At 37.6% G+C, this 17811-nt stretch overlaps 2 protein-coding genes across 2 annotated transcripts; one reads left to right on the forward strand and one right to left on the reverse strand.

The window, feature by feature from the left end:
* Window positions 1–1845: 1845 nt before the first annotated feature.
* Window positions 1846–17556, forward strand: LOC113664926 (anthrax toxin receptor 2). Its single transcript, XM_089208249.1, has 19 exons — window positions 1846–2235; window positions 3677–3754; window positions 3883–3960; window positions 5140–5221; window positions 5901–5928; window positions 6526–6602; window positions 6938–7006; window positions 7722–7805; window positions 8043–8103; window positions 8520–8624; window positions 9206–9275; window positions 9484–9619; window positions 10336–10440; window positions 11139–11237; window positions 11499–11579; window positions 11871–11927; window positions 12835–12930; window positions 13582–13662; window positions 16434–17556. The coding sequence occupies exons 1-19, from the start codon at window positions 2105–2107 to the stop codon at window positions 16461–16463; spliced, it is 1548 nt and encodes a 515-aa protein (XP_089064375.1). The 5' UTR covers window positions 1846–2104; the 3' UTR covers window positions 16464–17556.
* On the reverse strand, window positions 13878–16434 carry LOC113664929 (F-box and leucine-rich repeat protein 13). The gene has a single exon (XM_027180552.2). The coding sequence runs from the start codon at window positions 15783–15785 to the stop codon at window positions 14568–14570; it is 1218 nt and encodes a 405-aa protein (XP_027036353.2). The 5' UTR covers window positions 15786–16434; the 3' UTR covers window positions 13878–14567.
* Window positions 17557–17811: the final 255 nt, after the last annotated feature.

Genomic DNA, 17811 nt, shown 5'->3' on the forward strand with positions numbered 1-17811 from the left:
AGTCTCCTCGTCAGATTCATCTGAATCCTCGCCCGAACTTGACCCTTTTTCAGCACCATTACTGCTATTCTCTTCGTTCATTCTGGCCACTACCACTTTCAAATTGCGTGCCAGCTCTGTTTCAAACACGCCTCTTTCCAAAAGCCATAGCAGAGGATCCAGGTGGAGACGCTTGACAAATCTCGCAGTGAATCCTGCATTAATACTTGAGACACATTTGTAAGTATTCTTTTCGAGTGAATCGAAAACCTCTTTAGCTACCTCTTTTGAGGTAAGTTTTTCTAGGAGAATTGCTGCTCGCTGATGCAACCTTTTCTCCTTGATTTTTTTCACTTTTCTCTTGTTTTCTTTTTTTCTTCGGGATTGGCCGTTGTTCCCCATGGGAGATGGGAACTTTCTCTTCAAGCTCATGAGGGTGGTCGTGAGCGCATTGGAGGCTTTCTGCAGCTCTTGGTGTATGGCCTTCACTCGCTCTTGAGCTTCCTGGAAATATTTGAGCTCATCACTTGCAAACGACCTTAAGGTATGCTCTTCTGTATAAAGGTTCTTTCGTTTGTTGTCGATAAATGAGAGCAAATCGGATGCTGAATTAAAGGCCTCATTGACAGAGAGACTGTGATAACAGAAGAACTGTCGAGTGATGAAGATGACGTGGAATCCGAGGATGAAGAATCCGAAAGTGGAGAGGCAGAGAGCGACGATGACTATGTTTTCGTGGATTTGGATGAACAGCCTGAGATTGGCACTTCCTCGACAATTCAGTTCGTATCTGACGAGCAAATATTTACCGTTGTGGTTCAAGGTCCATGAGACGTAAGTACCACTATTAAAATATCACTTGCATATTCAAAAAGTTATTTGGCGGTGGCTGGGAGAAAAGGGGGGGGGGGGATCATGAAACTTTCCACTACCGATAAGGGGGGATCTCTAAAAAACTAGATACTCTACGGGGGGATCAGGTAAATGCTCCGATGTGACAACAAAAATACTCCGACCCCCCCCAGGCGATAAATAATGACCGGTCCCTTAAGCGTCAGCTTTAGAAATTCTCCACGGTGACCAATTTACATTATCACTCATTTCGTTTCAGCTCAGCTCCTTTGTCGATAACTCAGCTGAGAAACTATCGTCCGGACGATTAAAGCTTTAAGATGACTTAAGCTTCGACCAGTCCAAGTACTTTTCACGGACTAACTAAGAAATATGCAGGATCGAAAAAGTATTCGTCCATTCATTTTCATCTTCTAAGGCAAAGAAGCTCTCAATGCCGAACCTCTCGACGCTTTTGATTGGGACAATAGGCACAAAGAACAATAAAGGAATAGTAAACCCATGATTTACGGTTATAGCACTTCCTTACAATATAGCAGCGATACCGAAATATTCTCAATCATCATTTCCAGATTTTCCGTTTTTCTGCCCAGTAAGTTTCAGTTTTTCCGCTGAAGAAATCATTTTTAGTGCGCAGCGAGGGTGCGGAAGCGGCAGAAAATGTTTTACCCAAAAAGGAAGAACACAAAATTGCTTGGCAAAAACTACTAATTATACTGATCGGAAATAATTTGTTGATCGGAAACTCCACCTAACTCTTTGTGGCACAGTCCCCGATACTTCCGGTGCGGCGAGTAGAGGTTTATGGCTGAGGGAGGGTAGGGGCGAGAGTTAGTCTAGTCAAAGGGAAAGTAAACAAAAGAATAGCGAGCTTTTAAAAGATGTTTTTCTTTAAAAAGATATCGCAGTGTTTCTAGAAACCATATATATATATTTAGCTTTATTCCTTTTTTGCCAGAATAGAGCGCGCTAATCAAAGGAGCTTGTGTTTCAGCGCGGCCAACGAGTGAAGCCAGGTGGCAAAGCATCGAACGGAAGTAGAGTTGTTCTAGCAGATTTGTATCAACACTCTGTTTACGTGCACCGGAATCAAGCATTTTGGCGTTACATTAAGTAGATTTTTTCGTTGTGCATCGATGTATATGTGTTACTAGTGTTGTACAGTCTTCTACACAATCCTCTGAATGTGGCGCTCAGATGTCATAAGGAATGAACCAGAAATTAAAATTGTCTTCGAATTAGCGCCCAGCAGACTGGAAAGCAGTTGAAGTGGATGCAAATCATGTCGGTCTTTCGACATAATTTTCTCCTAGTTGCTTTGCTTCAAGCATGGATCGGCACTACACTTGTTTCTTCCCAGCAAAGATGCCTTGGTGGATTTGATATCTACTTCATTTTAGACAAGTAAGTTGTGTTGACAGCCTGGTATGTGATCGTCTGGCGCACGCATATTAAGAGTATGGCGCACGCATTTCAAGTTTGATTCAAAATATCTAGTTTTATTTGAACAAATCATCATTTATGAAGCCCTCCTTTTGTAGATAAATCCTTCTGTCGTGGTCACAGTTAAGAGATTATTATAGATGTATTTCTTTGACTTATGTGGTCACAAGTATGCTGTTATATTAATTGGGTTTCACCGAAGAGCCTATAGAAACGCAAACGAAGCAAAATATCAACGCATATTATATGTTAAACCATTGATTGAGGTGTATACATATACATGTAACAACCCATACGAAGGATTCAAAATTCTATCCAGAGTCCTCTTTTGTACTCCAAGACTTTATTTTCATGTCAGTAATATTCTTTGTGCATACTGAAAGCCCGAAGTCAAAATTCTTATATCCTGAATGTGGACAGGATGGAGATTGACAGTGCTTTCAGCTTAAGAGGAATAGACATCTCTTCATTTGGGTGTGACCAGCAGATTATAAACTGTTGCAGTTGGATTGGGTTTTAGTCATTTGAAACAATTAAAATGCAGGGCCCAGTTGTTTGAAGGCCGTTTAGCGCTAATCCAAGGTTAAATTTCAATCTGGGTTTCTTTATTCCTTTATTCAAAAGCCTTTTGGGATGATTTCCTGTCGTATTTTTAGAGCATCAAATAATCATATTCTAGACAAAAAGAATTCGACTGAATTTTCTTTTAAAGCCATCAGATCTGAAATCAGGTTTCACACTAACCCTGGGTTATCTTAACCCAGCTTTGAACAACCCAACCCAGGTTAACAACTGCATTGCTAAGTGGAGGTTGGGTGCTTAAGACACCCAGGAGCTTCCATTATTGGCAGCCAGCTCCTAGATGGAGACTGCTCCCATAGCTGGCAAATCCTGGCAACACAGCTGGGAGCCCCCATGCAGGAAAGGGAAACAGGCACCTGTCACACTTAATAAACAGTGGAAAGAGGGAGGAAAGCGGGTAGGAAAACTGCCTGGATGAATTCATGAGCTGCCTCTCCAAACAATGCTGCAAGTTCATGCTCAAACAAAGCACATACAAGAATGCTTCAAATATAGAGCTCATGGAATTCCAACACATGCGCATATACAAAAACCACTGAATACTAGATAATGCTGGTGCTCTTTGATGCTAACTCTGTTAAATTACATTTAACTGCATTAAATTAATGACAGAATGAAATGTGCCTCATTCTCAAGGTGTGGCTGATGTAGTTCAAAAGGTGGTTAAGTGCCCAGCTATTATCTGGATTATCTGGGAGGCAGAGGTTCAAATACCACTGAAGTCTGAATTTTTTCAGGCTTCTTCTCTGCAATTATTTAAACTGCAGCACAGTTGTGAAGATCATGGCCTAACTTGTGTTTCATTTTTTCTTGATTGTAGGTCAGGAAGTGTTATTACAACCTATTTTCAGCGTCAAACTGTGGACTTTGTTCAAAAGACAGTGGAGAATTTTGTCGGGTAAGTGGCAGCTAAAAACTTGATTTGATTTTCTGAAGGGAAGAATTAAAAGGATGTGTGATGTTTCTGTCAATGATAACAAAAACAATAATAGACCAATGCTATCTAATCTTATTTTTCATTTTCAGAAAGGGTGTTAGATTCTCCTTCATTACATTCTCCTCAGACGTAGCAACAGAAACAATTTTGAAATTGACTGGTGACAGGTATATCTGATCATCCTTAATTGTTGGGACTGTTATTAGTAATATACCAGTGTATATTGTCGTTTTGATTTTTTTTCTTGATCATTGATATTATAGTAGTAATTTCCATGCTAATTACTAGTGGGATTGAAGCCTTTAACTCCTAGTATCTGACTGTTAATTCTCCCCTCTATAGAATTGTGCAAAAGTGAAAAGAACACAAGTGAAATGTGCAAATTTTGTTATTTGTTCTTGTGAACTTTCATTGAAATTTTGTGCAAAGGTTCAAATGACAATTTGAGGCTTTTTGAGCAAAAGTTCCATCGAACAAAGAGCGCTATTTTGTCAAATTTTTGTAGAGTCTCGACCACAAGTGGGGAGTTTCATGTTTTGTTATATGAAGAAGTTTAAAGTAGGAAATGGTGCCAAGTTCAAGTTTCACTTTCCTGGAGTGTTTGCGTGGTTGTTTGTTATTTATAAGACTTAACACCTGACTGTTCAGATCACATCAACAATCAAACATTTATATTGACAGAGGTTTCATCAGGAAGGAGTGATAGAATAGTTAATTGAGTGGATGAAACTGATTTCAAATATTTCTGCATTGCATTACAACAACACATGGGCTACATTTCGTTCTCATAACCAGAGTAATTTTCTCTCAAAATTTTGCACTGAACTTTTGAGAAGAGCAAACTTTCCCTCTTGAGTTTGCAACTCATTAGTGTCCATGGCAAAATATAGTTTGTAATTTTGGTGTACTAAAACAATAGGTGCCACAAAAGTTTGTGGAAAGTTCATGGAAATTTCGTTTGAAGGAAAATTTCCTCGGAAAGCCATGGGAAGCCAAGAAATTTGTCAAACCTCATTTGTGTTTTTTTTTCGCACAATACTGTATGTGCTACACATTTCTTTATAAATAAGTTATGAGAATTTGGGATTTAGCAGAGGACAGCAAATTCTACCTGATAAGTATGAATATTCTTATTTCCTATGTGCTGGGTAATCTATGGACTATTACAGGGAGAAGTTACATGTCAGTCACTTATGGGAGTTATAAGGTGAAAGGGATACGGATTAAAATTGAAAAATGAAGTTAATTACCCACAACAACTGCTAAAGATAAATATAACTGTCGGTACTATTTTATAACAAAATTATTTTTCGTGTGTTATATATTTTGTATGCTTTTATTCAAAGATCAAAAATCAGGGAAGGCCTAAATGAATTAAGAAAAGTGAAACCAGGTGGAGATACATACCTGGAGAAACCTCTCAGTATGGTATGTACATGTACCTATAGTCATAATATTAATTTTGTGGGTGTAATTTGTTGCATTTATTTACACTGCTAAGAGTGCTGTTGATTAAAATACATATTGTGTTTTGCCTAGTTGGATGGAAAATCCATGAGTAAACAACTGAGGTGAAATTTTTATGGCTGTTGATTAATATATGATTGCAGTAACTTCAAATCACCTGACCTTTTATCACGTGTAGATTATTGTGGTCGTTATCCCAAAAAATACAATTATTCAATATAGTCCATATGAGTCATTGTGATTTATTTTTCCTCTAGCAAGCCTGTCCCCAACATATTTTGTTGTGATAATGAAAACCAAGTGTTTCATTTACTTTAATTTGTGGCCATTTGCAAAATATGGTTGAAGAGTTAAACTCAATCACAAATCTTGTTAAAATAAGCTTCCCACATAAAATCCAGTGGGTAGATTTATTTTTATTAGCTTCCTAATGTATAGCTTACTTGCAGGGAATAAATAGATCCTTATCACATATATGAATCAGATTAGATGCTTCAGTACAATATTGTCTTTGAATATTGTTGATATCAGTAGTACAAATAAATGCAGGTTCATCTACATAGTCAATTGATTTTTATGAGAGTCACATGAAACAGCCTTGTTTATATTTTTTGGATTTTTCTCTTTTTCCTTTTAACAGGCAAATAGTAAAGTTGCAACTCAATTAGGTGAGTCCAAAAAGGAACTCAAAAAGAGAAGGTTTCCAAAGTTGCCTCATGGCCACCTTAATTTATAAAATGATCTAAAAAAAATTAAGTTTCAATTAGTCCCATGCAGTAATCGGCCCCTTTCCCCCTTCCTCCAAGATAAAAAAATGAAATGGAAATTTTTCACAATATTATTAATTTATATTACATGCATATGATTCCCTGTTACAATCAGATAATGAAACTCAAATAGACAAAAAAAAAACCAATAACAACAAAAAAAGATTTATGTGTACTTGGTTAATAAAAATCATTACTTAAAAAATGTAATAATTATTGTCTGTAAATGCTTTTAAAGTAGTGAGTATACACTGACTTATGGGTTATTATTGATTGGATTGTTATGTATTTTAAATTCAAAACATTCCTGAGAGCATGTTTGTGACCATCATTAAATACTATTTACATATTCACTGTTAATGAGATATACATATGTAGTTTCCTTGATTTGCCTATCAGTTCCTTAGCCCAGTTGGTGCTACTAGTGCACAATATGATATTTTGTTCTTATAGCAGTTGTAAATGTTTTCTTCACTGAATACCTTAATATAATTACAGGACAGCAGTCAGCATTTAGTATCTATATCATTCTGACTGATGGGAAAATAGATGATTTTGGTAAAGCTAATGAAGAGGTTGGTGAATTTCATTATTGTGCCTCTCTCACCCTTGAAAAAACTTCAGTTAACACTTACCTTTTAGAAAAATTTTGTAAATTCAACAATCAACTAATGTTAATAATAATCATAACAACTTTCCGAGGAAATCATCAGGAGTTTTAGAATTGAGTGAAAAAGTGTTCAATTACCAATACTATCTTAATTGATGCAGTATCTATTTTAATCAAATTTAATCCCAATAAGGGATTAACGCATTTTCTTTGTATAATATGGCTTTAAAAAGCCCTGCAGGGGATTATTCATTTTTGATTTAAAATGTGATCATCTTTTGTAATTGCTATTATTTGTAGGCTAAGAAGGCCAAAAAAGCTGGAACAATAATCTATGTCATTGGAGTTGCGTTATTTGATGAATCACAGGTAACAGATATTTTCACAATTAACTGGTAACTGATAATGGAATATTTAAAATGATTTAAATGTTGATAGTTGAAATCACTCTAAGGTGGTTATTTACTTAATTATTTCTCAAGGATGAACTTGGTTTAGTCAACCCTTTCACTCCTTGGATCTCATTTAGTTATTAATTCTTGTTACTGCTTGCAATATAATTCTTATGTAAGTGTGGAGTGTTTGATAATGGATCAACTAATAATCCCCTAATTGATATTTTTCTTTATTCTCATCACTTATCTGCTTGATATTGTATTGATATTGTAAGGAGAAATTCTGTCTTGGTCACTCATGGGAGTTAAAGGTATTCTATTACTGGAGAATATAGAAAGACTCCCATGTTTATTGAGTAACATCTGTATTAAATGGCCCTCAATCACTTTCTATATAGACTTTCATACTGTCCAGTTGCACAGGCATAAGCAGACACTGTCCTATTGTACTGGCTTGTTACATGATGTGTACACAGCCCTTGTAGTGCTCAAAATTTGGCTGGGTATAACTGATCACATGCAATAATTTTTTTAAGAGTTGATTATTGTAATAAATTACAATAATAGCTCTATTGTTCTAGCTGACAGTTCTTTGTTACTTATCATTAACAATACAGGAGCTTCATAAGTTACATGTGTGTGATATTACATTTGGTTAGTCTTCATGTATGGTATAATGCCCATTGCAGCTCAAGCTTTTGGCAAACAAGCCCCCAGAGGATTTTGTTTTCACAGAACCAGGCTATCAGGCCCTACAAAATTTAACAAGTGATGTAAGTGTTAACTCTGTTTTTTTAAACAGGGGAGAATTAACAGTATGTTTATAAATTAATCTTTGTGTGTCTTTTGGTTGTAAAATTTAAAATTTTGTATATTGTCAGTAAAAAATCCCCAGTGGGAGATATGTTGTATTTAAAAAGGCAGGTTGTAAGGAGTAAGAAAATTGTTGTGATTTCTTATTGTACTGAATAATAACAATAAGTTTATTTATTTGTATTGTTTGTTCAAAGATTTCTAACCGGACATGTGTTGAAATTACTGCTGTTTCCCCAAAACAAGCCTGTTTAGGAGGTAAATATGCCTGATTCATATTTTCATCAGATTTAATTGGTTTTGTCAGAACTCTACTGCTTTGATTATTTAAGGCAAGTCACATGAGTTAGTTTCATATTCTATTTTTGATATGTTTTTGTGATAAAGTGAGATAATGGTGGGCTAGATAAATATTTTGACTCAGTCACTGCATTGCTTTTCTTAAACTTTTTGGCTGGTTTTCTAATCACTTGTAGTAACAAGTGGCATCATTGTGGTTTCGCTGATTAGCTTAAAACAAATCAAAATAAAAACATTGTCTGAAATGTTTACAACTATTTTGTTTCACCATTATCCAGGAAAACTTTTTGTTTCAGGGTCTTTTTATTTTCAAGTTCTTTTTTTATGGAAATTTTTATGAATATGTTTCATAAATTTCTGTGCAATTTATGCAGAGCGCAACACTGTTACAATGTATGGGCGTGGCTTTGAGAAGTTTGATTCTGCAGAGTCTCATTCTGTGAGGTGTGGCTTCAATTTTAATGCCACCTATCATCAAGGTATGTTGAACAATGTTATGATGTGAAACTGTGAAATGATGAAAAGGTTATAGATATGTAGGAGCAAAAACTTTTGAAAAAGAGGTGATATTTGGGTTTTGTTGTGGTGCTTTTGTTCACTATTTTAGACCTTGAATGGGAACAAAAATAAGAGTATTGAATTAGTATGAAGCAGTGATTGTCACCAGTCAGTAAATGAGTGTTTGATTGCTTTAAGAATGTGTATAACCAGTAGGCCGTGGGCTAAAAAGTCTTAACTAAAGATCACCTGGACATGTTTAAATGCCTCACCCAAGGTCACTTAATTTTTGACAAGTTTTTACTATGGTATCTTGGAATAATGCCTCCATTTCTTCCAGGGAGTACAACTGAACCTCCCCCAGTGTAAGGTCGGTTGTACAGATCATAGGTTACAAATCTAGGTGGATAAGTCCTCCTTTGACCAAGTGAACTATTGCAGGGTTGGTTCTCATCCCTGCTCGAAGTAATGATAACTCTTGATTTTAACTGCTTATTAATTTGTCTGTTTTTTCATGGCATGCAATTACCTGTGTTTTTTCTTCTTCTTTTGTCATGAACAGTAACAAAAGCCATCCTAGTTGAGGAGAACCACTTAGTGTGTCCTGTTCCTGTATTGAATGACATTGAAAGGTAAATTTGACAACTTAAAAAATGTTACTGGGCAGTCCACAACAATTTGGCCAGTTGTTAGGATGGAGTCTTCACATTTAAGCAATTGTATGACAAGAATGCTGAATAAATTAATGAGTTTTTGGTGAAGTTTCCATTTGCTTGTGTGCTTAAGAACTAGTTTAATCAGTAGTAATGTGATATACATCTATTTTTATTCTGTTTTCAGCGTTCTTTTGCTTCAAGTTTCATTAAACAATGGAAACACATTTGTCTCCAGTAATGTCAATATCTCAGCCACGAACTGCACAAACACAACAAAGCCAGGAAAGGAAAATGAAGGAGATGAAGGGATTCCACCAGAGGTGAGTTAATAATTCATTTTTGATGATGATTTTCTTAATTCTCATAAACTATGTGCTTGTGACATGTTCACTTGTAACCCTTTCACTGCCAAGATCTCACTACTAATTCTCTTTACTGTCTGGCATATAATTCTTATGAGGGTAGCTCAGAGAATTTGTTATTGAATCCCCTCATTATTTCTGCATGTTATCCAAGGTTGTAGCGATATTCAGGGTTTGTAAGGGTCCTGAAAGACCTGAAAGGTCCTGGAATTTTTCTTTTAACATTTTCTGGGACTGGAAATTCCTGAAAAATGGTACAGGTCCTAGAAAGTCCTGGAAATTTGCTAAACTTAAGCAATAAATTTTTCAGAATTTACGTTATAAGAAATGTATTCAGACCATAAGGAGAATTATTGATTTTGAAATCTTGGGAATGAAAGGGTTTGAGGTGAAATTTGGAGTGGTAGAAAAATAATCTGAGTCCTAGAAAAGTCCCTGAGATTTGTTTCTGAAAAAGGGAAAGAAACCTGGATATTAGAAGGAGAAATTCTGCCTTGGTCAGTCCTGGGAGTTAATACGGGATAATGATATTCTCCCTTGTTTTAATTGGCCGTTGCTTGCCGTAGTTTTTTTATAACATGGTTTCATCTTTTTTACAACTGAGTAAGTCACTAAACGAGTCTTTCACATAGTATACCTCTTCTGTCAAATCACTTGTCTCGTTATTTTAACAGACTGGAAAGAGAAGTAACGTTGCTTTAGCGTTGGTGCTGTTGTTTCTGTTTGCTTTGCTCATTTTACTGGCTGTGTGGTGGTGTTGGCCTCGCATCAGGAGAAAGGTGAAAGGTTTTCCTGGTTAAATAATTGCGTTATTAGATCCATTTTGAAATCACTGGTGATCCTTGCAATCTAATTGGCTCTCGTTGCTGCGATTTATTCACGAATCGCACTATTTTTTTTGCACTAAATCACATCTTTTTCTTAGCCAATAAAAATCTTTATCAAAACACAACAACCACTCAGATTTGAAGGCTTGTTTAAAGTAACCAATCAAATTACAGGGAAATGAAAGACAACTTTTGTAACTTTTTACAAACCAGCTCAGCACTAGATCAATAAAATTATTATTATTATTATTATTATTATTATTATTATTACTATGATCATGATGATGATTATTATTATTTGTTTGTTTTTTTCCTAACACCAGAGCCTTAATGAGCTAAGAAATATTTTGATATAAGCAAGTTCTAAATACTCCAAGTTGAGGAAGAATATGCAGGACTGTGGTTAGAAATATGTGCGTTTTAGACAAGAAAAATATTTACCAGTATGATGGGGGAATCTGGACTCCCATGCCTTACCCTTGGATTTACCACTGTTGATGCCTCGCATCAGCGTCCATTACATTGCTTCACACGTTGCACTCAAATGGCGGTCAGCTTCGCTTTTGGTTGATATTTGTAAACATTAAGGGGAAGATCGTGCGTCTGTTTTATGCGCTTGATGTAATTTATCTTTGCCTTGTTGTGTTCAGCAACCTCGAGATTATCAACCAGCTGGCGTATTAGAATTGAAGAAACCTCCTCCCAGGCCCCCGCCACCAGTGAGACCCCCACCACCAATGGAGAAAACGGTCAGTAAAGGCGGATGCGCTATACACACTTTGGAATAATTTAAAACACGAATGGGTGTATCTTATTGGTTATAAGGAAGAGGATAATAAGAATTTGATACGAGTATTGCACTAGTAAAGAACAAGACATATGCAGGCGAATGCTTCTTGCATCTTCGAAGATTTTACGAATGCTATGCGCTCACTTGAAATTCACGCCCCACGTTAATTTTAAAACACTCCACTCCACTCCACTTAATTTACGCCTGTTTTCCTCATCAGCCGGGTGGCAGGACAAAATGGCCGACAGTTAACGCGTCATTATACGGCGGAGGAACTGCGGGAGGAATCGTTCCTGTCAGGGTGAGTGTTAGGCTCCCGTCAGGGTGAGTGTTAGGCTCCCGTCAGGGTGAATCATTTTTTGTCAGTCATTTGCTAACAGCCGGAAAAATAAAGAAGCTTCGTATATATTAGTAAGTTTGTGAGACACGAATCAAATTATTGTTCGGGCTCCGTTAGAGTCAGAACTGAGAAATGAGACCGCAGACTTCGTGGACGTCGCCTATTCATATTTGCCATTGAGTAGCAGGTGTAATGAGGTGTACTGGATCTGAAAAAACCAGCACTGAAGAGGAAAATTATAACTTTATACAGGTGGACTGGGGCGACAAAGGCTCTACAGAAGCTGGATCAAAACTAGCACAAGCAAAGGTACCATAAATATTTCGTGCATATTTAATACCTCTTTCGTTTATTTTTTTGAAGATTGGAGAATTTTTATTTTGATACAATACCAAACATTTCCGCTTCGATAACTCTGCTTTCATTGTTTTGTATTGAAATCTTAGTTTTCTAATTTACTCTTTTGGACACATCTTTGTTTCTTTAAACAACTCGGGTACTTTTCCGTTTCCTCTCGTTTAGCCTTGCGCAAGCCATAACACCTCGTTGTCCATACTTATCATGCAATCGTTATCGGAACTCTGCTCATTGTCAGTGAGCTTGAGGCTTGGCTGTGGGTGAATCATACCAGCCGTGAGTTTGTTAATAAACCGCTGATAACTTCAGCTGTCAATAGATAAGGCACTAAGGCTTGTCAGAGAAGCGAGTGACCACTTGCAGAGTTTATTTCTTACTGGAAAGAAACCTTCCGTTTCGCAGATAAAAGGATGCTGTGTAGTATGTCAACCAGTGCACTTTTAAAAAAAAAAAATAAAAACCATGAAGTTTTTTTACCAACAGCCCTTTTACTGTTATGTTTAAAAAGATATGTCCTAATAGTTTACTGTTGACGCAGTTCTTTGGCTCGTGACGCAGTCTGAAAGAATGTCTATCATCATGCAAACTTCATCGAGTGGCGTTTTTGCTGTAGAAGGCATTAAGGTCAGCTGCCATAGCAATCAAAGTATCGATCAGCTCAGTGATCTAATTATAAGGGGACTTACGAAGGGCTAACGCTCAAAACGTCAGCTCAAGAAACTCTTTTCAGTGGCCAATTTCCATTATCAACTCAGTTGATAAAAACCAAATGATCTCGTACTACCCCAACCGACGCAGCACCACAGTTTCTTTAGAAACTTACCCCCCGTAACTCAATGATCTGTTTGTTTGGTGATAGGGAGCAATCATTAAAGATACTGACGACGATGACATAGAAAACCAAACATATGTGCCAAAGGGTTCCTCTACTCCAGGTTGTTGGACGGCAGCTAAGGTAAATAATTACTCCGACGCTTGAAATTTCAGCTTTTAAACTCTTTGCGGTGGCCAGTTTACATTATCAACTTAGGTGATAAAACCAAATTATTTTGTTATACTCTCCACTGATGCAGTACCACAGTTTCTTTAGAAACTTATCTCCTTGTTTGTTTGTCTGAGCCTACGTGTCTATTTTTCAGTTTGTTTGCTATCGTAATGTCAATATAAAAGAAAGAAATTGATAAACTGTTTTCAACCAACTAAATAAAAGTGTAATGTTTCTGTTTGGATACAAATGACAAGGAGAACTCAGCGAAGCTGACGCCGTTTCTGTTGTCCACCTCCATTCTCCTCTTGGCCCTTGCAGCTTCACTTTTCCGTGGTATCGTCTTCTCCAATATACAAGAATACAAGCCCGCGTAATTCCAGCAGTTGTGCTGGCTAAAATATCATACAGCTTGAAGTGGAAGATGTCATTCAGTGAATGACACAGGCATACTCGAGTGTTCCCAATAGGAGTCAAACCTACGACCTTCCGACTGGTACACGGGATGCTCTATCACTCAGTTGTAAGATTAAAAAAAGAAAATGTAAAAAAGAAATCATCATTGGATGTTTTTGGCAAAGCAAGAACTTCATATTTTTTTCACTGTACGTTTGATTTCAGGTTAAGGTTATGGCTGGTGTGGCTGCAGTTTCCGTTGGTTATCGTCGAGTCGCTTCACACAGGCCACAACCCGGAGGAAATGTAAGTTGCGTTGACGTTTTTTTTTTCCATTGTAAATCTTGTTTAACACGAGTGTTGTTTACCAAATTTAGAAAACTTATAAAATAAATGATCAACTTTAGACAGGGTCCCATAAAATTTTGGGGTAAGGCAAAAACTGATCTTAAAGAGTACATATAAAGGGTGAATCTGAGGTTTTTTTTTGGAGTTCGTGATAAATACAATGTATGGAAGACTATCAACAAAAGCAATTTAATCTTCCTCTTAGTACACATCTCAGGTACACATAATTTTCTCTGCTATGCTCGATATCATCGTTACATTAACTTCAGAAGCTCGGGTAACAGAGTAAAACAAACAAACAAACAAACAAACAAACAAACAAAAAACACAAAATGCTTCCAAATTCTGGGCTCTAATGAGAACCTGCTTGTAGGTTGTCCGACTCTCGGGTTCTGTCGTCGTTAACAGCACATTCCTTTTCAGGACTTCCCTCGCCCATACGATCACACAGCAAGACCGTCTGGAAGTCATAGTTTCAAAACATTTACTGAAATACGTTTTTGGTCACCTAAATGCTTTTTTCAATCCAGTGAAGATGATCTTTTCAAATAATTTCTAACTGGGTTTTCGTTGTTCTTTCCGCTGGAAGATGCTCAATTAAAAAACTAGAAATATTGCCGGAGCAAACGCATGAAAACTGAACACTTTCTTCGGAAGTGTTCTTGTTAAGAATTTAAGTCCAATAATTACAAGATATTTTATGTTAATCTGGCCCACTGCGCTTTACCTGGTAAAGCGCTCAGTGATATAAGAGATGCCATCAGTCTCTTCCACACCTCCCTCTTCTTCAACACAGCTGTTAAATCTGAACGGGCTTCACACTGGAACAAGGCAACCATGGTTATTATCTCTGAGAGAACCATTCAGTCCTGCCGCAGACTCATGTCTAGGCTTTCTCTTTGCGAGTAGTTTACTGGCGTCGCTGACAAAAGTGTCGCGGGCCCCTCCGAGGTAGCGCTTGTTGCGAGACCTCCTCTTTGCAAGTGAAAGTTCGCAACCACAAAAACGTTTGACGCGCTGGGAATGAGGTTTACCAGTGTGGATGTAATCTTCTGACAGTGGTATACCCTCAAATATTGCAACGAAGAACAGCTAGCTACAAACCTTCCAAGGGCACAGTTTGTGACTTCGCTGCTGTAGCTCAAATCTAAGACTTGAAGTGAACGGTAGCGACACTCAGTCATTGCGTGAAGTACCTCATCGGTGATTGCGTGGCCATAACCACAGCAGCACAACCGCACGAATCGCAGGAGGCGGCAACGAGTCAGTATCGATTTAAGACCAACTTTGCTCAGATGCCGACACCACGACAGATCTACTTCGGTTATCATCGAATTCTCCCAGGAAACCGCCTGAACTTCATTGTCGGAGACGCTCGTACCGTCGAGTACTAACGATGTCAGCGACGAGCAGCAATCGATTAACTTCGACAGACTTTCTCCTCGAATATTGTGGCATCTCCGGAGACACAGTGATCGAAGATTCGGACAATTTTCCGCGATAAACTGGACTATTGTATCTGTCAGTGAATTACAGTAACTAAACTCTAATATTCTAACTTCCTTCAAAGAAGCGAAGAATCTTAGTTTCTCGCCTTCAGTATCGATAACTCCAAAAATAGAATCGCTGAGGCCTAGGCACTGCACTTGCTGCACGTTCTGGGTGATAACTTTGAATGCAGTTGGATGTCCCGAGCTGTGCCGAATATCCAGCTTTGTTAAATTCCCTGGAAAGGATTCGTCGCTGACCGTGAAATCTTCTTCAAAGGACACAGATCCTAAACATAGCACTCTTAGTTGTTTGCAGTGCATGGCCAGAACTTGGAAAACTCTCGGAGACAGAGTGAAACCTCCAAGGTTGATCTTGAAGAGCATCGGTACCATTCGACTTTGAATGAGCTTGATGAGGCTGAATTCGTTAAGCTTGTGGAAACGTTTAAGATTTACACATCTCCACAAAGAGCTGTCGTAAGCAATAGCTCTCCAACCTCTGCACGTCCGCGCGACTCGACACAAGTCTGCCTCGCAGAGGAAGCTGAATATTACAAGCAGTGTTGTATCAGGAAAATCATGAATGTGCATTGTTCATTTTTTTTTTTGGGTTATTCAAAAGAGGCCATGATTGTGAATTGCAGTGTGACTTAAGCGTTTGTTTACTTTCCCGCTATATTTTCACAGAGTTTAATCACGTCATAATAGAACTGTTTTAAATGGAAGGCATCGTCACAAATTAAGAATTCTTAATTTAAAATTAGTCTGGGAAAAGCGATTGTCAATTTTTCCACGAGAGCCACATCCATAGGAAAAATTTAGTTCGCTCCTGTCGTCGATATCTTTGCTTAACATTCACTACTATCATTATAATTTGTTTTGTTTGCTCCAGTTTTTTTTGCATGCTTTTGTTCATCAACATGAGCCCGCTTGGTAACACAGCGGTCAAACATAGGGCATGCGCAAGGGGATCAACTTTGGTCGGCCGCGCGCCGACTTGGTTCTTACAGACTGAAAGCACGTCATTACAACGTTTGCGCATTTTGCATGTGAAAACGTTTGACCGCTTTGTTTCGTTTGGTATTAAGTATTAACACAAACGGAACTTTTTTTTTATAAATTCTGATCTATTTGTATTCGCATTCTTTATCAATTATGAAAACCCTTGTTTGTGTGTTATGGTTTCAAGAGAGCAGTATTAGATCCACAATAACAGTTTTGTCTTCTTTGCTTCTGCAGTGGCTGTACTCCTCCAACCCAGCTGTGTGATTGACATGGACGAAGAATTGTTTGTAGTGTTGTAATACTACATAAGCATTTAGCAATCTAGAGAGTTTCGATGAGGTTAACCGTTAGTCGTTAAACATCAATTTTTAAACCTTTCATGGTGGGGTTCACACAAAAGCTCCGAGTCAGACGACACATATGCCCACACTTTCTCATCGGCGTATTCTGATTTTAATACTATACAATACCTGGCTCTAAATTGTCTCAAACAGCCTCAGTTGTCTTTTAGACACAAAACATTGACAGCTGCCTATACATGCACGTAGAGATCGATTATTGTGCTCTAAAGAGTCCTTAATTGTCGTGTCAACATCATGTACCTCGTGTGAACACTATTCCGCTTAAGCACCTCTCCCATGAATTCAGTTCAATTTGCATTCTAAACACAATCATATCTTACATTTTGTCACACCAGCTTAAAATCAAACGAACGCATATATCGAGAGAACATTTGAATTTAGCGTGGCTTTATATTCAATTTGAAAAATAATTGATAATCTTCAAGAACCGTAAAATTTCTTTAGACTGCAAGATCACTTTTGGCTGATCGCCACTCAGCCAAAAATCTGCGAGTATTTATTTTTCAAGCCTTTTCTGGTCAACTTCGCTTATTTCCCGTTATAGATAATCGATAAAGTGGTGAGGCCACTAATTCCTATATTCAAAGGCTGAGAAGTCTATATCTAACTCGTAATATTTGTAGCTGTTGTGTGGCGTACTTCAAAGTAGAATGTGTTATTGTATTCCCGTTCTATTTAGTGCGCATGACATCTATTGTTCAATTGCGATTAGAAGACCTTTAGGGAGGAGGGTTGGCGAAAAATTAAATTAAAAGAAAATTTAATTTTTCTCATCTATATTTTCCACTTCTCCAAGTGTGGAGTTTGACTCAGTATCAAACCCTTTCTCACCAAAGTTGAGGAAAATTTTAATTAGTGTACAGCTAGGTTTCGTAGGGAACAAACACTAAATTTATTTACAGTAACACAACTGAACAAACTTGTTCTTCTTGGAGGCGAATAGAGGTTCTACTCATTTCCGAACCGAATTATAAACGCATGCGACGGTTTTGATAGATATTGAACTTAATCAGAGGCAGCCTTAGCAAGAGTAGAAAAAGGATATTGTGCGTGCTCATTATTTTATTGCTTTTGTCGACATTTACTTCTCGAGTTTGTTTTCATCTGTCGAGTAGGGGTTAAGGGACGTGTTCAGACAAATCCAGGTACCCGCTCGATTCGAATAACCCACAGGGCGTTAGCCCTAATAAAGGGAAACAGGGAACCACACGAGGCAAAGAAAAAATCTTTTGACCTCGGTGGGAATCGAA

This window comes from Pocillopora damicornis, chromosome 1 (assembly GCF_964200805.1).
Source record: "Pocillopora damicornis chromosome 1, jaPocDami1.2, whole genome shotgun sequence".
In the NCBI taxonomy this organism is placed as follows: Eukaryota; Metazoa; Cnidaria; class Anthozoa; order Scleractinia; family Pocilloporidae; genus Pocillopora; species Pocillopora damicornis.